At 40.7% G+C, this 21,191-nt stretch overlaps 1 protein-coding gene and 1 long non-coding RNA gene across 3 annotated transcripts; one reads left to right on the top strand and one right to left on the bottom strand.

The window, feature by feature from the left end:
• Positions 1–255: 255 nt before the first annotated feature.
• LOC115575991 (coiled-coil domain-containing protein 200-like) lies at positions 256–10,149 on the bottom strand. 2 transcript variants are annotated; one of them, XM_030408448.1, is made up of 5 exons: positions 10,063–10,149; positions 8,028–8,117; positions 4,401–4,467; positions 873–952; positions 256–729 (listed from the first exon to the last, which is right to left on the bottom strand). In XM_030408448.1, exons 2-5 carry the CDS (start codon positions 8,100–8,102, stop codon positions 703–705), a joined length of 249 nt encoding a protein of 82 aa, XP_030264308.1. In that variant the 5' UTR covers positions 8,103–8,117; positions 10,063–10,149; the 3' UTR covers positions 256–702. The 2 variants fall into 2 exon arrangements, with proteins under 2 accessions (XP_030264308.1, XP_030264307.1); XM_030408447.1 differs by having other exon boundaries at positions 880–952.
• A 10,236-nt stretch (positions 10,150–20,385) lies between these two features.
• LOC115575727 (uncharacterized) lies at positions 20,386–20,866 on the top strand. Its single transcript, XR_003982720.1, has 3 exons — positions 20,386–20,432; positions 20,520–20,618; positions 20,712–20,866. It is a non-coding gene; the product is annotated as an uncharacterized LOC115575727 (long non-coding RNA).
• The last annotated feature ends 325 nt before the right edge of the window (positions 20,867–21,191 follow it).

Raw genomic sequence — 21,191 nt, 5'->3', positions numbered from 1 at the left:
TGCTGTAGAATTTCTGCTCTGTCTGAAAATCACCATTCAATAACTGTCAGTTTGTCATTTAACTGTATTTTGTCATTTTGTTTATAATCTGAAAAGGTTAGGTACAGCTAATGTGTTGAAATATAAGGAATGTCTAAGTGAAAATAGTTATGTCAATACGGTGTGTATAAATGACAAGCAAACAACATCAGATAAAGACCTTTTTCATTATATTTCATTTTAATTTAACATTCAGCATTAAGGACCATTCTGGTGTCTTCAATCTTGTCATATACCTTATACCCATCAGGTTGACATGGTTGTGCCCAATGTCCAATAAAACTCTAAAACACAATTTTGAAGTTGCAATTGTCAATATTTTAGTAGAACCAAAACAGCTTCTTGCAATCTGAAAGGTGCTGCTGGTACTGACTTATAAACAGGGAATTATCATCTCTACAGAACCTGTAAGCATCTTTTAGTCACTGTTTTTCCTGCATGTCTGCAGCCTAACATACCTCATTTCACAGCAGCTTTTCTAAAAAAATTAAAATAAAAAAGAGGGAGAAAGAGATGTGACATTCTTCTCGTGAACTTGGAGCCTTGACAACCTCATGCTGATGATGCTTTCACAGAAACTAGCAGAGCTGCTGTGCAGAGCCTTCAAACGGGGTCCAGTAATCCGGTGAGGTCGTCGGAGAACATCGCTGTCACTCATCTTCCTCACCACTGCTGGGTGTACTGTAAAGACTGTAATGTAAACTGGCATTACTCCTCTGAAAATACTCAAAACTTTAACAAGATTATCTTGACGGGCAGCCTTTTCTCAGTCACAGAGAGGAGGTTACACATTGACATGTGACAATCTTAATATGGAAGGCACTGATACTTACTGAGTACCTGTTTGGGATCTTGGCACTGTGATGGACAGGTGACTTCAGGTCGCCCTTATAGTAAGGACACTGGCCTTCAGCTAGAAACAACACATGAAAAACATGATGCAGATTAAAACTGCACAAGCTCTTGACTAGCAACTGATCAAATGTGTTTTTTAGCCGGCAGTCTGAACCAGGCTTAAGACTATGTTCTGAAGTTTAGCCAGTGGACATAGTGGACCACGGGTCAGGTGTCTTTCAGGTAATTTAACAGTTTTTTGTAGTTATACCACACCTGCTATGACAAACAACAGTGAGTTGAGTTCAACCACGAATGCCTGGGTTTGAACCAAGAACCCTAACTACTAGACCACATGGGAGCTCAGTGCCCAGACACAGAATGAAGCATTTCCAGGTAAACGGTAAATCTGCGCAGGTGACATCTGAGACCCAGTGTGGAGCAGCCTGTGTGGCCCTTCATGAATCCTTCAACAGACCTCCCTGTGATGAGAACACCAGACAGTGACGTTTGTTTGTTTGTCAAAATTATTTAGATATTTCAGCCTTATTCTCCTCCAGATTGTATGGAAGTTAAATCAAGTCATTAATCAAGAGCATAGATTTTCAGTTTGAGAGCATGATTTCATTTAGCCAATAGCAAGCTACCCAGGCAGCGGGATATGTTATATAGTATAAATACTGAGGGGCTAGTGTGTTTGAAACGATAGTACAGCGGATAAGAATATTCGTTTATGATGCTTTTTGCATCATGGGACGCTGGTTCGCATCCCGGCCCGGCGTACAGAGTTGGGTGTAAATGTACCGTATATTACCAAATAATAGCAACGTGTCAATTAAACGCAGATGCAGGTGTATATTTTGATAAATAACCGCTGGTTCCAAATAAATGCTGGGTCTAATTCATTTATTCTTTTTTAATCAAGGAAGAAGACGTGACCACTGACACTGCACGTTTTTCTTCTTCGCCTTTTTCACGCGTTGTGCTGCTTTCTGTCAGTCAGTATCACACTAATGATCGCCATGGCTCCGGTGCAGCAACAAAATAAAAAGTATGACTTGAAATTCAAACTTTCTGTCGTAAAATATGCAGAGGAAAACTCGGGAAAACCGTGAGTGACAGACAGCAGAGATGAGGAGTTTGCAGCGAGTGCTAGTTGGATGAATTGTTTCCTCCGCCGCAACTTGCAGGAGGATGCCAGAGAATTCACCGAGAAGCTGGCTAAGTTTGTGACATTTTCATTCCGGATTTTGAGAGGAAGGAATTAAACGCCTGTCCCAAATAAATGCCTGATCTGTTAAGTGATTGAAACAAATAAATGCCGCGGCTATTATTTGGTATTTTACGGTATGATAGCTCGCTCGGCCGGGGAGAGAGACATGGATCACAGTGCTCAGCTGCAGACACAGCAGACAGGTGACGAGACGCGACTCATCATGACTGACAGGCATCAAGGCCACTCAGCGTTACCTTACTGACCCGCCCCCAGATATTTAATTCACAAAAACAGGGCCTGTGGCAATTCTGGACAGCTGTTTTTTTTTTTCTTCTTTTTTTCTTCTTCTTCCTTCATGGGCCCCCTGACAAACGCTTAACAAGAGATGGTGTGTAAACATACGTGATTAAAAAGGTGTAATGAAAAATACGCTATGATGATAGAGTATTTTTCATTCATTACACGAGCGAGGGTGCCGGCCGGGCCGGGATGCGAACCAGCGTCCCATGATGCAAAAAATCGTATGAACAGGAGTTCTTAACCGCTGTACTATCGTTACAATAATGCTCATTTCCCCCTATTCATACTATATAACATATCCCGCTGCCTTGGTAGCTTGCTAATATGGCGAAAGTAGAGCCGCTATTGTTCTACTTTATGTTGATGTATGTAGCTATTGTAATGAAAAGCACGGGCGCTCGTGTATTGATTAACTGATATTTCATTCCAAAAGTCGTCATAAAATAAAGGGAACCACCACATTTAACAGCCTGGAGGCCCGAAGTAGATAACCCGGTAGAAACAGTGCCCGTCCATATGCGACGCTCCTTGAAGTACAGCGAACGCATCCGCAAAGTAGTGGGTATAATCTGATTGGTCAACAGTAGCCGGCCTTCTATTGGTTGACAGTGTTGATACACAAGAAAAATCCGTGAGCAGAGGAGAGATGCGAGAGCAGAACTTGACCTGTGAGCAGGTGTTCTGAGCGCGTGCACTTAGATCTGAGCGCGCAGAGAGCACATTTGAATGCGAGCGACATTTTTGTTTGCAAGAAGGAGAAATGTGAACACAGGCATGTGATTTTTTACTTTAAGCAGACATTTTGAAAGAAAGCAGAAGAAATTTAAATGCAAGCACAAAATGTGAGCATGAGGAGAAAAAATCTGAGCATGCGAAGGAGCTGTGTCACTGAAAAGGAATGAAATCATGCTCTCAAACTGAAAATCTATGCTCTTGATTAATGACTTGATTTAACTTCCATAGATTGCACATAAAAATGATGTGCAGATGGCCTCATGATCAGGTAAACACAAGGAGTGATGCTCACTTCATCTGAGATTCAAATGGTGGAGAGCGAAATGGATCGTGGTTGACAGTGATTTGTCTGGATGTTTACTGATAAGAACACACTCTGTACAAAGTCTCCTCGGCACTCTGCATGCAGACTCTGCCGACTCTGCATGCGCAGCGATCCACCAATCACATAAGTTCTTATTCAGTGTGCCGAAGCAGACCATGCCCCTGCACATGGAGTGAGTCGCTGGTAACAACACTGAAAAATGAGCAACGAACAAGAGAAAATCGCGAGAACAAAGACTTGGTGCCAAAAAGAAAAGCAACGTCAGTTACCTGGAATTATTTCGGCTACAAGAAGGATGCTATTGACCAAACACGTGTTCTGTGTCGACAGTGTGTTGCATCTGTTGCCACAACGAGGTAACACCATTAATTTGTTTGACTATTTACGTTGGTACCACACAGCAGAGTCCTGCAGAGGTCTTATTTTGAAAACCCGCCCGTACACGCCATACTTAAAACTGCATCCGACCCGTTTTCCTACAGTAGCACAAATTGCATTTCGCACCCGAGCCCACCCGCTATGAATTGTTACTGACACCCGACCCGCATTCGAAGGAAAATTAGACAGGCGTAATTTTTATAAATGAAAGTAAGCCAGCTGGGGAATGGTAGTTCTGGGAGGGCGCACGCATGCATGAATGTTCCTGTATTTTTTCATATCGCAATAAATATATATCGCATGTCAGTTTTTTCCAATATCGTGCAGCCCTAATGCAGAACACTCACATTACCTAATGAAAAGGCTGAGGCCCTCTTCAGACCTGATATTGATATCTGTTCTGAGTGATCTGATTACAGGTGGACAGCTCCATCAGTTCACATGTTCGCAACATGCAAACCGAAGATGACAACACGACCTGGTGTCATGTTTTGTTTAGTACCTACAGTGAAAAAAAGCCTTGTTTGTGGTCTTGAAAAAGCCAGCCTTGTTCCAGATGTTTGTCCACGGTACCTGTTTGCTTCTGTATTGCGTTTGATTCGGTTGCATTGCGGCTGGTCTCAGAATCTCCCTGCAATAGCTGTGAAAGACAGGTCAACTACAATAAATGCTCCAGATACAGTGAGAACAATGGGACAGAGTATAATTAAGACGCTATTCAAAGTTTTGTAGACAAATAAAAATAGCCCGTCACAAAACATCACTGAAGTCATTGTCTCCTGTGTTCCATGTTAACATTACTGGTTTACACAATACAGGACTTTCTTGTGTTTTATTCATTGGGCCACATTTTATGATGTTGATGTAGGAATGTATATCTTTGGAAGTGTGAAAGTGATCTGTAGCCAAGATCTGGACCACCCACCAAGTTCAGATCTTGTAGGAACAAGATCTTTTTTCCAAAGGGAAAGAAGCTTTGATCAGTATTTGCTCTAAACACAATCTGTGCCCCACAATGTGGAAGATCCAATTAACTATATCTGGAAAGTCAAACTTGTTTAGCTTCATTAGCCACCGAGCAGCTTTTAAAAGACCCATTTATAAGAAAAGTTGATTTGAGTCTCGTCCATCACTGCCGCTTTGGGATTGTAGGACGGGCTGGTCGCCATGAATGAATGTGGCTCTGCCTCTAATGTTGTATCCAGATTTACTGACAGCAATCATGTGCTAGGTCAGCAGTCAGTTAGCCTAGCTTATCAGAAACACTGAAAATCAGCTTTTTCCCCTCTTTTCAAAGTCTTTGTTTTAGGTCTAGTTGTCAGGCCTGGACTAAAATGAGGACTCAGATGCAGGGCAGAATCAAAATTCAACAGACTTTTATTCCGAAATAGTTGGGCGTTCAAGACAGAGAGACAAACGAATAGGCTATAAAAACCTAATCTGACTACACTGACGGCAAGAGACAACAAAATAAACAAGGAAATCAAAATCACTCCGGGAGGAGGACAACGAGAAATCAAAAAGCTCCACGAGGGAGGAAAAAAACTGATAAATTAAAATCGCTCCACACAGGGAGGAAAACTAAGACTAAGTAAAAAATCTGATCTAAGAAACTAGAAAAACAAGAACACTCCAAAAGGGAGGACAACAGAGGATAACTATCTACTCTGTTCTGTACAAGAAAACAAAGTCGCTCCAAAATGGAGGGAAAACAAAAAGGCTATTTCTGAAAACGAGAACAAAAAGGCACTATCAAAATTTACAGACAAAAAAAAAATCACTCTTCTCGAGGCACAAGGAAAACAGAACAAAAATCAACATGAACTTTGAATACTTATCAGGACAAGACTGTGACGAAGGGCTGGGGTGCATGCAGGAACGAGACACACTGGCACAAGACAAACGAAGACACAGACTATTTAACACATGAGGGAGAGGGGAACAGGTGGAAACAATCAGGAATAAGGGATGACGTCAGACCGGGGACACAAGAGAAAGGGCAAGTGACCTGAAACGATAGGGAGGTTAGATTTTCAAAATAAAACAGGAAGTTCACAAGACAAAAAACCAAGACAAGACAAGACCTCACCGCTGTGTGACACTAGTTAACCAGCTGTTGTGAGTTGCTTCGTCGGCCCACACATGCCAATGGTACACAACCTGAAAGCTGAAATTGTTTTTTTTTCTTTAAAAACGTGCGTGCAAATTACTTAAATGTGCGCAAATGACTAGCATCGGGTTTTATATGTTTGTCACATCCTTAACCGTTACAATACATGACATGATTGTGTCCATGTTTGTTTGCCTGCAGTCTTCTTCTTCCTTGCCTTTGTTGGTGCATGAGTAGCAATGCACTTTGTGTGTTACTGCCACCAGCTGTTCATCTGTATAGTACAATGTTTTTTACAGCATGGAGGTTATCATGCCAACACTACTGGCGATCAACAACTACATTTTCTCATCATCTCATATTTATTTCCTTTTTTCGTTTCTAAAGAAGGTCCATTTGATATCTTCCATCCTAAAGATTCCAGTCACAGAAACACTCCAGGCTGCACTTGTCTCTGTCCCACTGACATGGTAACACCAGCACCATGTCATAGTCGTTTGTAAACATCTGCCCCGGTTGATTTTCTTTAACCTTTTAAATCAATTCAAAATCAAACATATTTTTTTAGAGGATAACTTTGAAAATTGGTTAAATCCTGGGGCACTGAACCTGGGGCAACAGAGCCTTCTCAATAGCTGCCCCCTCCCTCTGAAACTAGAACTATACTTTCAAAACACTCACCAAAACTCACCTTTTTAAAATTGCTTTTAATGTATAACTTGTCTCTTTCTTTATATTTTTAGTGTGTTGTTTTTATATTTCTGTCTTTGTGTACCTAAAAAGTGCTATATAAAATAAATGTATTATTATTATTACTATTTTTATTATTATTATTATTATTATTATTATTATTACTATCCTTGAAATCAGCAACAGGATACAAGGTGCCAGAATCCCGAGTATGACCTCATGCTGGGGTGTCACATGTCCCTGCTCAGTTTCCAATCAGCCCTGCTGTTGTTCAATAATAAAGTAGACCAACCTTGCTGCCCAGTTGTCACATCAGTGATCCCCCACAGACTGAGGCACAGGCTGTTGTCAATTTTAGATTTAGATTGCTTGAATCAGTAACTACATTTATTACCCCTGCAACTGTTTTTGCCATTTAATGCATTATCTTAGATACAAATATAGTTCTGGGCTTTCCTCCTCAAAGGTGTCGGCATGTAGTTTGATGATAAAAGAATTCTGCGGAGGCAAGGCTGGGTTGAATGATAGAGCAATCTTTATTAAAACAGAACCTAGAGCCTTGAGTCCGGATCAGAAGCAGCCGCTTTCTGATATTATCAAATCTGTGGACAAAGCAATGCCAAAATGATTTGCCCTCTGCTCTATCAGAACTCCTATCAGCCTTTGATAAAAGGAGATCTACCAAGTGCCACCTCCTGTTCTTCCTGTGAGGGCCTTTTATAGAGTCCCTTCTCAAGGACACCCACTTCTTCTGATTGGTTCCCTTGCCATTGATAATTATCCAATGGACTAAAAAAGGAGTTTGACCTGTGTTAGGCATCTCTCACTATCTGGCATGCAGGTCAAACTTAGCTAAGCACTTTATCATCTGTTACCTTTGGCCCCTCACAGTTGGAAGCCAACTCCTGGACCTTCATTCACACAATGAAAATCAATTGGTCATGATTGAATTCAAACTAAGTAGATCAGTCATGATCGAATCTAACCTAAGTAGGTCAGAATGTGTTGTCCTCCAGATACCTCACAAACATTGCTTTATTGGAATATTGTACAGTCTTACAGGAGATCATCATGTGAGGATTTATGCCTCATGTCCACAGTCTGTGTTATGTTCTGGTTGCTATATTTGTATTCGTATTTTTATTTTTCAAATGACACAATCAGATAATAATGATGTGATCAGCACCGCAGCACAGCAGCCTGCGAATTGCCAGCTGGTTAACATCGTAAGTTCTTATTTAGTCTGACAACAGGAACCAAAAAATGTGGAAAAGAGACAAACAAAAGTGTGAATTCTATACATGTAGTCTTGGGAAAATTACCTGAGTAAGTGTACTTTATCACTTACTCATTTCCTTCCGAACCTTCTTACTAATTGTTTAGTACATCATGTTGTTTACCTGCTGCTGGTCTCTGGCTGTCCTGCGATCCAGAGCACTCTGACGCCGCCTGGCCTCCCAATGCATAGCTGACATCCTGATGTACAGCAGCTAGAAGAGGCATTAACAAATCAATATTAACTGTGAAAATCTGATCTGAGGTTCTTATTGTATGGTGTTGAGTAACAAAGACATCTCTGGCTTGCTCACACATTAGATCACATAAAAGATAATAAGGGAGGAGTAATAAAACCTCCAATGTCCTCCTATGTTTTGGCCACCAACACCTGTAAACAATATCCGTTTGACAAAGGCAATACAATCTGCTTGCTGCATCCTGAGAAGTTATTTTGTTTCTTTTAAAGGATATGTACAGCTCATCTGGTTGTAATCCAAAGTTCCTTTGTAAAGACGTTTAGGAGAATGTTGCAATGCTGTTTTGCTGTGACGCTCCAGAAATGTTTTGTGGAATATGAAACCTCCATAGGTATGGGGGTGAGTAGATGATGAGTACATTTTCATTAATGGGTACATTTTTCCTTTAATCTGGACAAAAACCAACGTGTACTTCTGGAAAGAGCCAGGCAAGCTGTTTTCCCTCTGTTTCTAGTCTTTATGCCCAGTTAAGTGGCTGCTGACTTTGGACTTGCATTTAATGGACAGATATAAGTGTGGTATTAATCTTCTCAGTATGAGAGTTAGGTGAGAAGAGCATTATGTTGCCCAACTATAGCGTTTAAGTGTTGGCAGAGACAGTGCAGAGGCTTGTGTAAAACATGTTTGATGAAACACTTGACGTTTAGTTTATTTGCCCCACAAGCCAGGGATTCAAGTCAGCATATGAGGCATGCACTGTTGTGTGTGTTGTATTGAAATTGAGTGGAAACTACTCACATCTGGCTCAACCTGAAACTGTAATGGTTTGGTTAAGGAGCAGGTAGAGCACACCAGTGACCACACCTCACTGAAACTTTGAGCCAGGGCAGTGAAACACTCAGCCTGATGTTACATTACACTTTGATATTCAGAACTCAAACGTTGGCAGATACCTTAGTAAAGAGCAGCACATGGTATCAACATTATTATGAGGTGTTTTGTTCTGGCACCATGAGCATGTTTAGACAAACACCTGCTTCCTCCCTGTGAAACTGTATTACATGTATTTGAGCTGACAGTAGAGTCACCTGATACACTTAAAATCCAACCACTGCCCTCAGCTCCTCTGATTACTGATCTCTTATCTTTGTTACATGCTCTCCGTGCACTGCTCTCAGCTGGCACAAACTGGATACCTATCACGGACAATCGCAACTTGGATACATTTTATTTTAATATTATAATTATTAAATGTTATCATTGTGTTATGCATATAAATATGCCAAGCCTAGATGGGATTACATTGAATATAGGACAGATACACAGTGCAATATAAATATACATGTTCTGCAGATACTACACAAAGTAAAAGAAAAAATATAATGAATACAACTTCACCTAATTGTGTCAGATTTTCATACCTTTGTGTCTCTGTGTAAATGTTTACAAAATGTGTCATATTACAGTGGTGGAATTACAGGCAATTAGGCCAAGCCAGAGACCGCTGTTCAGAACTGCATTCAGCATTTGGAAGTGTGAAGCCACTGGATATTTTTAAGGAGATATATTTCAGCCGTGTTTGTTGCAACAAAAAAAAGATATTTTACACCAAAACATGATCTTTTCCTAACCCTAACCAAGTGTTTATTGTGCCTAAAGCTAACAAGAGCACAAGTGAAGCATTTATCATAACAAAACAGAAAATTTAACTATAAAGAAATGTATTTAGGTAAGACATATTACCATAGGACACATCTATTGTTTTGCAAAATGCATGACTATTTTGGTCATGGTTTTTTATACACGTCATACACATGTCGTAATACAACTGGAAGCTGAAAACCATTGCTGTAATATATTTATGGACATATTTGTCTGTATTTTACAGCAGACCATTCAGCTGAGTACAGTGAGTGACGTCTAAGAAATAATAAGCACACAAATAAGAGTGTTTCCTCACCTCACACGGTCCTTGTAGAGAAAGCAGCTCTGGCAGCTTCAGTGGAGAACTGGTGGAGGCTGAAGTGTCAGTCTCTCTTTACTGCTCTCCTACCTCTGACCTTGTTAAGTGGAGTTTCCAGGCAACATAATGCTCTCCTGGACAGCTTTTGTAAAGGTATGGGTGGATAATTCATTGTTCACCACCTCCTGTGGCTCACCAGCAATGCTCCTCTGCACAATTCTTTTTAGATCACTTCTTAAAACCCACTTTTTATACTTGTTTTTATGTCAAGTCATCCTTTTTTAATGGAATTTCCATCTTTCATTCCATGTACTTCTTAGACTTTTTGTCTGTTTATACTTCCTCCACGTGCTGTCTCTTTTCTCACTGTCCTCTGCTGGTTTTATTTGTTGTCCTAAATTCCTTTCACTGCTCATCATCTTATCTGTTATTAATTCTTCTGATGTGATGTCATCCTCTAATTGTCCTTTCTCATTTTTATCCTTTAAATTATTTCAGTTTTTGCATTTTGTTTTAGAATTATTTATTTATTTTGATTAATTTGTATTTTCTCCTCTCTTCCTTTTCATGATTGTGTCCATTTAATCACTTTTATTCCTTTTGCTTGTAATGACTCATATTGACTCTTTTAAGTTACCCTAGACTAGACTTCCTTGTGTTTGGCCTGACTGTTCAGGCTTTATTCTTGTAATACTGTTATATATTCCTGCTTTTGCTTGATTGTCAAAGCACTTGTAAAATCATCATCATCATCATCATCATCTTTTTTTGTTGATGAAGGTTGTCAGTAATCCAGGTCATGTTAATTGACCTGGATTACTGACAAGTGCTGTATCATAGTTAACTTGACTTGTTTCAGTTTCCAGCAGACGTTTTAACTCTCATCCATGAGGCTTTTTCAGTTCTAACTTACTGCAGGGGAGTTGGAGGCGTTTAAACTCTGTGTGGGAATGTCCTTACAGAGTTGTTAAGGACACGTGTGAGCTTGAATTATATTTGTGTAAACAGTGTGTATTCATCTCAAGATTGTAAATAGTCACTTGTGTTGTGTTTTCGAAAATAACACTCACTAAATCAATCACTTTTACATTGGCTGCCACTTTTTTTTTTTTTTAAAAAAGGATCTTCATTTTGTCAGTTTTAACATTAACATTGACATTAACAACAAGGGGCATACATTCACATAAAGAGACTGTATCCACAATGCAGATTGATGTAGACAAAAAGGCCACAGATGTTAGGAATATGCCAACATGGTAATGGCTGTATTTTCATACACAAAGCAGAGGAGGCAGCATGAGTACACATTAGACTGTGGTGACATCACACAGCATTGTCTCAGATCAGAGCATTTTATAAACTGATTGGCCTCCTTACAGACCCATCATCAACACTACCCTACTGTACTTTTTCACGTTTGAAAAAGGGAATGATGTTCTACAAACCACTTTAGCAAGACACCGCTCAGCTGTCGGCTACATCTCCTCTGACACTGCAGAGTGCTGTGTGCATGCATTTCCGCTATTGTGAACCAGCTTTCATATCATCTCATTCAGCAACTTTTGGAAGAGACCAAAACTGTTGTGAAAGAGGTGTGTAACTTTTTGCGTTATGATCTATTACCAGGCCTCGGGAGTAATTAAATATCTGGAACTATGTGTGGAATACACAAAAATTGTTAAAGAAAAAAAAGGTATTGTGTTAAAGTTAGAATAATACAAAAAAAAGGGATCATTAACAGGATTGCAAATTTTCAACTGGGCTGTCATTCATTGACTGTGAGACTCATCCAGGCATTACTGTTGGTGCTGCTGTGTGTGACAGTGTGAGCAATATGGCTTCCACTAGCAGCCTTGCTAACATGCAAAGCAAAAAACAACTTTAAGACTTAGAATTTTCCCTGGAAACCCTGAACCCTGCGCTTTTTGCGCTACGACATAGCAAAGGGGAACGCCTGGGTGTAATAAGAAGCTGGCAAGATTCAATACTTTCTGAAAAGAAGTTATCTTTTACCAGTTTAATAATCAAGATTGTACTTGGATCACAATTTGATGTAACTGACTGACTTGCTGCAGTGTCACTCTGCCTGCTGTGCCAAGATTATGAATCACAGTAAATACGTACATATTGAAAGAGCAGTGTTACCAAGTAAAAATTTAAACAGCATAAAGAGGGATTTACATTATAATTTTTTTTAAACAATTTTTCAGATGCATTTTTAGCTAGAAACAAACAGGCCAACTGACAGAAGAGGAGGCTGACCTCTTATGCTGCATTTGATGTAGCTGTTCAAGGACTTCCTATCTGAAAGTTTATTGTTTAAGAAGGCAGTATTTTTTGTTCCATCTGCTTTACTTCATATAACACTGATAATGAGTGTGTGAGAGAAGATTACAACTTGAACACAGGAAGACTGATGTCTTCAGTCTGGATGACCACACTGCTGTTCCCAAAGGTCAACAACTAGTCATTCATGCAGCAATTTGTTTTTGAGGGATTTTATGTTCTTTTTTTATTGTTTTCAGTCTGGATTGTTTCCTGCTCTATGGTTTTAATTGATCATAAAGTACATCTAAAACAACTTCGATTACATGCTCGGATGTAACTGAACTCAGCATCATAGGTGGAATGTAGCTGAGTACATTTACCTAAGTACTTTATACAATTTGAGGTACTTTGCACTTTGTACAATACTTGAGAACTTGAGTCTACTAGCTATCCACAAATATATATGAATATATATATATATATATATATACATACACACACACATATATATATATACACACATATACATATTATTATATATACATATACATACATATATATATACATATATATATATACACACACATATATACATATATACATACACATACATATATATATATATATATATATATATATATATATATATATATATATTTTTTTTTTTTTTTTTTTTTTTTTTTTTTTTTAAACCTCTAATGTATGAGCTTACAGTGATGGAATGTAACTAAGTGCATTTTTTCATTCTACTGAGGTAGATAGATAGATAGATAGATAGATATACAGATAGATAGATAGATAGATAGATAGATAGATAGATAGATAGATAGATAGATAGAATTACTTTAATGATCCCAGACTGGGAAATTATTTTTTTACAGCAGTAGTGGGTCCGCAAATAAAACACTTCGTACATAACATAAATAGAATCCAATATATACATAGTGTACACAGTGTACAGTGTGCTATAAACAATAAACAATAACAATATATACAACAAAACAAAATATGCAAAATATACTATAACAATAATAATATATACAACTAGGCCTGGGCAATAAACCGAAAATTTACCAATACCGAAATTTACAACGATAACCGACGTCATTTTGGCCATGTCGGTATATTCGGTGTCATAGGCATAACATCCACTAGGGACAGGGGACATGTTAGGTCCACTTGATTAATCTACCCCAGCGTATACCGATGTGCTTATTTTACATTACTTTGATGGCAAACTCCGCCCGCTGATGCGACACCAGCTATGCCAGGTTAGTAATCAAGTGAACCCACTCTCGCTGTGAGTGGCGGACAGTTTGTGTAATGATGCTGCGTTCAAAGGCTGCAACAGGCCGCTGTCTTCGGCTGGGCCGGTCCACTGATCAAACATTTGTGTTTTGTTTTTTATTCACTCAAAATAATGACTGTATTTACAGTTAGAAAGCGCGCATCTCTCTCCTCCCTCCATTGTTGTTTGCATTTGTGTCTCTGCGTGGTCTGACACGTGAGTGTCCTCATGCTGGAAAACGTGACTTCTCGCGTACGTGACGTCACTCCCCGAGACGCAAGAAGAAAGCAAAAATATATATTTTTTACTAAGGAAAATGACAAAACTAGTAACGCGTTACCGGCATCACTGATTGTGTAGCTTAAGTGCCACATGGAGCATGAAGATGTAAAGAAAAAAATAAAAACTGTAGAATTAACTTTGAGCAAGTTTGGAGGAAAGTCGGAGGTGTGACTGTGGACCCATTTTAAACAAGTCGTGGGCCGTGATAATAACATTTGTCGGCTTTGTCGAGTGCATTAAGTGCGGCACTTGTTGCATTATTCATTAAGATTTCTGTAGTTCAAACAACTCGCAATTGTAGTCGAGAACGTCAGTTATAACAGCCCACGTATTAAACAGTTGTCGTTTTAAATCGGTCTCGGCCTCATAATTACATTCAGTGTGTCGGGCCGGGCTCGGACACAACATGCACGGGCTCGGGTCGGGCTTGATTCTAAGCTCTACTCGGGTCCAGCCGCGACTTTACTGAGGTTCACCCAGTGTGAGCAGCAGGAGGACAGTTAGCTCACCTCCCAGAACATGGCACTGAATCGCTGGAAACTGATTTAGGGACTGTCATCAAATTACTTAGCATAAATATATTAATACAAAATAATTGCAGTTCTTTCAATATCTTCCATGTCATGGGGCCCAGTGACTCCAGCAGCAGATTGTATTAGTAAACTGGACGAATGAGACACAGCTATGTTTATTGTACTTTAGTGCTTCCTCTATTTTATATGAATATTAATATGTAGAAATCTTGATTTTTTTTTCTCAATAGCTTACTTCTGAAACAGATTCTGTGTCTCTCAAAGATATATAATGATAAAGAAAATAATGGTAAAAAAAAGTTCTCTAATGCTCAAGAGGTTAACATATTATTAAGCAGCAATGTCAACTTCTCTACTATTTTGTCTCATGTCTTAGATTCTGATTCTGAAGTCCTCAAAATGTTTATTTATTTACATCCAACCTCTTCCACCACCTGCAGTACAACCACGTGATTCAATTCGAAGAAATAAAAAAAAGGGAGAAGCGAGAAGCTTAGAATTTGTTTATAAGGGACTGTATATTTTATACTTTTAAACTTGTTCAGTTGATGTCATTTCAAGTAATCTGTGCTTTTCAATTGTTCAATCGTGTGCTTATCAGTTGTTCTTAACTACTAAATAAATAATATAAATCTTAACTACAATGTAGTTTTACAGTTCTTTTAAAGTGGCATTTTTGTAAATACACAGGATTTTTTTTCCTTTTATTTAGGTTGGGGGGGGGGGGGTTACTTATCGTTCATTTATCGTTATCGAGGTGAGTTGCTCAATATATCGTGATATTGATTTGAGGCCATATCGCCCAGCCCTATATACAACAAAACAGTAGAGAGACCAGAGTTCTCTGTCAGGCAGAGGTGAGAGAGTTATTATATAAAGTGATGGATTGTGGCAGGAAAGATTTCCTGTATCTGTTGCTACGACAGCGAAGCTGAAGCAGCCTTCCGGAGAAGGTGCTCCGCTGTCTGACCAGTGTGAGTTGGAGAGGGTGGAGAGGATTATCCATGATGGATAACAGTTTTTCCAGTGTCCTCCTCTCCACCACAGCCTCCAGAGTGTCCTGTTTGCAGCCAATCACAGAGCCAGCCTTCCTGATCAGTTTGTTGAGTCTGTTGGTGTCGCTGGCTCCGATGCTGCTTCCCCAACAAACTACAGCAAAGAAAAGTACACTGGCCACCACAGACTGATAAAAGATCTCCAACATCTTGCTGCACACGTTGAAGGATCTCAGCTTCCTCAGGAAGTAAAGTCTGCTCATCCCCTTCTTGTAAACAGCTTCAGTGTTAGATCTCCAGTCCAGTCTGTGGTTGATGGTAACACCCAGGTACTTATAATCCTCCACCGCCTCCACATCCCTTCCCAGAATGCACAGAGGTTGGAAAGCCATCTTCCTCTTCTTCCTGAAATCTATCACCATCTCTCTGGTCTTGCTGATGTTCAGCCGCAGGTGATTCTGTCCAGTCCACTCCACAAAGTTGTCTACCAGTGCCCTGTACTCCTCCTCCTGTCCCTCACTTATACACCCAACAACAGCCGAGTCGTCAGAAAACTTTTGCAGGTGACACGACCCGGTGTTGTACTGAAAGTCAGTGGTGTATAAGGTGAACAGGAAAGGAGACAGTACAGTCCCCTGTGGAGCTCCTGTATCACTAACCACCGCATCAGACAGAACACTGCCCATACGGACAAACTGTGGCCTGCCTGTCAGGTAGTCAGTAATCCAGGAGATCATTGTGTCGTCTACAGCCATCACCCGCAGCTTCTCCCCCAGTAGCAGTGGCTGAATGGTGTTAAAAGCACTAGAGAAATCAAAGAATGTGATTCTCACAGTGCCTCCTCCACCATCCAGGTGCGAATGGGCTCGTTGCAGCAGGTAGATGACAGCGTCATCAACTCCCAAGTGGGGCTGGTAAGCAAATTGCAGAGGGTCTAGCAGGGCTCTCACCTGCGGTCTCAGGTTGGCCAAAAACCAGTCTCTCCAGCACCTTCATGACGACTTCTTTGGAACAGGAACCAGGCAGGAAGTCTTCCAAAGCACCGGTATTCTTTCCTGACCCAGGCTCAGGTTGTAGAGGTGTTGTAGGACAGGAGACAGCTGGCTGGCATATGTCTTCAGGATCCTGGGGCTGATACCGTCAGGGCCTGCAGCCTTCTGCTGGTGGAGTCTCTCCAGCTGTCTCCTAACCTGGCCTGCAGTCACAGTCATGCGGGGGAGGCTGCCGGTGTCTTCAGTGGAGGACGAGGAGGTGGAGGAGGAGGTGAAGGTGGAGGAGGAGGAGGTAGAGGAGGAGGAGGTGGAGGAGGAAGAGGTGGAGGAGGAGGAGGAGGAGAAGAAGGAGAGGTGCTGCACAGGAGAGCTCGCATTTGGGGCAGTGAGGGTGTGTGGGGGTCTGGAGGTGTCATGGAGACGACAGAAGGCTGTGAGCTGAACCTATTGAAGAATCTGTTCAGCTCGTTTGCCCTCTCCAGGCTGCCCGATGACTGTCTGCCGCTCACCTTACACCCAGTGATATGCTTCATACCAGTCCACACATCCCTCACATTATTCTGCTGGAGTTTGGCCTCCAGCTTCCTCCTGTAGGCGTATTTACAGGCCCTCAGCATATCCCTGAGTTCATGCTGCACTCTCCAGACCTGAACGCCCTCTTCTTCTTGTTAAGAAGGGCTTTCAGGTCATTGGTGATCCACAGCTTATTATTAGGGAAGCAGCGTACAGTCCGGGTTGGCATGGTGGTGTGTTCACAGAACCTGATGTATTCTGTGATGCAGTCGGTCATGATGTCAAGATCCTCTCCATGTGGCTCAACAAGTGCATCCCAGTCTGTCGACTCAAAGCAGTCCTGTAGTGCGTCAGCAGCCTCCTGAGTCCACCTCCTCACGCTCCTAGTGTGGACAGGCTGCCGCTGAACAAGAGGCATATACTTAGGGGTCAGCAGAACCAGGTTGTGGTCAGATCTTCCAATAGGGGGGAGGGCTGTGGGACTGTATGCATCCTTAGCATTTGCATACAACAGATCCAGTGTGTTACAGTCTCTGGTGGGGCAGTCAACATACTGGTGAAATGTTAGAAGGGTTTTGTCCAGTGAGACGTGATTAAAATCCCCAGTGATGACAATAAATGCGTTAGGATGCTGCGTCTGTATCTGGGCAACAGCGGAGTGGATGACGTCACAGGCCACCGCTGCATCAGCTGAAGAAGGAACGTACACACCGATAATGATGGCGGACGTGAACTCCCGGGGCAAATAATAAGGCCTCATCCTCACAGTCAACAGTTCAATGTCCGGGGTACAGAGACGTTTCTTCACGTGAACATGTCCGGGATTACACCACCTCTCACTCACGTACAGTGCAATCCCTCCTCCTTTCTTGTTTCCGCTGCTTATCACGTCCCTGTCCGCCCGAACAGTGCTGAAGCCGGGAATCGCCACGCTGTGGTCCGGGATGTGCGAGTGAAGCCATGTCTCCATGAACAACCCAGTCTCACGGGAAGTCGTGATACTGTCACGTTAATTAATCTATTGTTTCGTGCGTGCCAGCACGATTTCCTCATTTTTTTCGTGCTACTCAGGACGAGTTTCGAACTATAATGCATTTCAATTGGAAGTTAATTTCGTGCGTACAAGCACGACAGCCAAATGCCACGGCGCACTGAAGGGGTTTCATTTTATTTAATTTCTGAACCTTTCCCCCCGTTTTTTTAATGTTATGTCAAGTCTGTACATTTAATAATCCAGTGATATTCGGCATCATATCGTCTCATATTTAGGATCTGATGCTTTTACTCTTCTTTTTGTTGCAGGATTCAGCCATTTTATGATTAGAAAACTATTTTATGGTTATTTGTAATATCTGCTTCCTGCTTTTTTCCCTTTACAATATAGCTAGAATGTCCGCATTTATTTTTCATATCTATCGAGGTAACTTTTTTTTTAATCGTCTCTAACTCGGTCTTTTTTTCCCGTTTTTTTTAATGTTATGTCAAGCCTGTACATTTAAGAATCCAGTGATATTCAGCATCATATCGTCCCATATTCATGATCTGATGCGTTTATTCCTCTTATTTGCTGCAGGATTCAGCCATTGTATGATTAGAAAAGTATTTTGGTTATTTTATTTTGTAGGACAAAGCAGGAAACATATATCTTTTTCCCGCTGTCGGAAGCAGATTCTGCCCTTCTCCCGCTAACCCTTCTCCAGGTAAGATGTGTGTCTGCTGGGTGTTCACATTAACAATGATTTCTTTATTAAACGCAAGACTATGAAAACGATCTTCTAACTTGTGAGGGAAAAAATAGCCATATCTTTTAAGTTTGTCCAGCTAGCTTACCGGTGAGTCAACTATGTTTAAGCTAATAGTTACTGTATTCGAGCGTGGAGCATCACCAAAGAGTACGTTATTATGTGATATGCAATAACATGAGAAATAATGTCTCATTAGGCACCCTTAAAACCTGTGTTTTGATTTTTTTTTTAAAACGTGACCTTTTTGTATTCATTCAGAAGATGGGGAAATCATGGTTCAACCAGTTGCATATACTTTTTAAACCTTTCTGCAAATAAACACAGCTAGACTGATAGCTAGCCTACAGTACTAAATATTTGTCTCTGTTCTCCTTGTAGTTTCTGTCACCCCATCCCCAAACACCGACCCAGCATCTCCACATATAGACCCAAAGGCACTTTTAAGAGCCAATCTATCTATCTATCTATCTATCTATCTATCTGTCTGTCTGTCTCTCTGTTTCTCTATCTATCTCTCAGCTATCTGTGTATCTGTTTGTTAGTCTGCCTGTTTGTCTGTATTGGTTTGTTTCTTTATTTGTTTGTCTGTATCTGTCTGTATTGCAATGGACAACAGATATACCGTTGACCCCAAGAATCCCAAATACAAAGAGGGGAGGCGCATGGCTGTTGAACTGAAGCATAATCAGATTCTCGCTGAAGCCAGGGTTAGTGTTTACATCATACTTTACTTGACCATACATGTGGGTGACAAATTATATCCCTTACTGAATGTGTGTAGAAATATGAGTGCAGATCAAGGCAAGGCAAGCCCAGGGGGAGGCATGGTGGGCGACGCAGAGCCTCAGCTACAGGTTGTTTGTGTAAATTGTTGATGTATCAAAAAATAGATAACAATTTTTCCAGTGGCATTGCGGTTAATTACATAACCAAGTATTTCATGTGAATATAGTTTGTCTGATTATATCAATTGTTAATTAGTATGTAGGTAGAAAAAACATGATTGCAGTCCTAATCCTACCCTAATCCATTCTTATTCTTCTATGTGCTTATTTACAGGTGCACAGCCTCCAACTGAGTGCTCCCTGTCATCCAGTGTGGGAGATCTGCCTACTTTACCCTCAGCAAGTCCTCTGGCAAAAAAATACAGGATGAATGGTAAAACATCTTCACCCATGAATGAATGAATTGAAACAACTTAAACTGAAACATTCAATAGATAAAGAACTAATATGCAGTCCATGTAGAAAAGATAGACGGTTATTGAATGGTTGTATCAAATCATTACTCAATATTGTTAAGAAAAAAGTAGGACAGGCTATTTGGCCGTGCAATGACCTCAAGAGCTAGAGCACCGGTTCCCTGCAGAAAAGCTGAGCGCTGGAGAGAGTCAAACATACACCGCCAGTGCCCATAGAGCAAAGCGTTGGTACCTTGGTTGCCTCTGCAATGGTCATCGGTGTATTCTTATACTAAACTATTCATGAGGGCTTTTTAAATAGGGTCAGTGGTTTCTTGTGTGGAAAATTGACCAAGCATCCAAATGGGAAAATTATTTAGATATTTTAAATCATTTGCCGTTCCCTTTTAGTGCAGAGATTCCGAGGAGTGGTTCTGTGGCGACTGTGATGTCTACTATAAGCAGCCACTCCACAACAGGGAATCCATTTATATGATGTTTTTTTTAAAGCTATTTCATCCGAATACCAAGATCATGAAACAGGGGGATGGATATTGCACACATGAGCAAGGTATGTTTCAATCTAAGCATAATCTTTTCCATATGTATTTCTAGCTTGTTACAAATAATGTAATGCAGTGGTTTCTTGTTTTTTTAGCGTGCATTTTGCCAGCTGTGAAGGCACCATGCTGTTCTTGTGAGGGCACAAACATCATGATATCACCAGGGAAACCAGTGATTTTAATTAACATCAATGGTAAGAACAATTCACTTCACTACACAGATCATGTGTATTAAGTATGTGGTTGGTATGTATTCATGAAGTTGTTTATTTGCATTATGTTCCAAGGGCGTTATGACTTGCATCAGCCACTTTATTTGTGTGGAACATGCCAGAGGCAGTGGACTTCTGAATTAAAGGACCTCATTAGGAGCGGATATTGGCCGGCCTCTCTTAATGTGTCTACTTTGTATACATTGGACCTTTTGAGCTCCTTCCAGGAACTGAAGGTCATTTCTCCTGGTTTTGCCAGACAGGCCTTCGCAAAGTTGCTGGAGCACTGCAGAAAGTGTAGAGGAAGAGTACGTTTATTTGTTCTCAACCATATTAAAAAACTGTATTTACATAAGCAGACAACATCACAAAAATGTATAATTCTCTGTGTCTTCTAGTCTGGACATATCAATGGAGATGCACTGCAGCGCAGTTTCTTAGAGTTTTCATACTCATCATTTGAGGAAAACCAACCTTGCTGTAGTGCTGAATTCACCTGCCCAGCCTGCACACCTGAAATGTTGGCTCATTCTGCAGATGGAAACAGGAAGTTGT

The sequence above is a fragment of the Sparus aurata genome, chromosome 23, assembly GCF_900880675.1.
Source record: "Sparus aurata chromosome 23, fSpaAur1.1, whole genome shotgun sequence".
In the NCBI taxonomy this organism is placed as follows: Eukaryota; Metazoa; Chordata; class Actinopteri; order Spariformes; family Sparidae; genus Sparus; species Sparus aurata.
This window is presented reverse-complemented; position numbering and strand designations above follow the sequence as displayed.

Bases quoted from the DNA above. Each gene is read 5' to 3' on its own strand.
- LOC115575991 (XM_030408447.1), bottom strand. From the start codon at position 8,102: ATGTCAGCTATGCATTGGGAGGCCAGGCGGCGTCAGAGTGCTCTGGAT. The intron at 953-4,400 runs GTACCGTGGACA...TGTTGTTTCTAG, and splicing joins CGCAATACAGAAGCAAACAG to CTGAAGGCCAGTGTCCTTAC. The intron at 730-879 runs GTACTCAGTAAG...TTTACATTACAG, and splicing joins AGTGCCAAGATCCCAAACAG to TCTTTACAGTACACCCAGCA.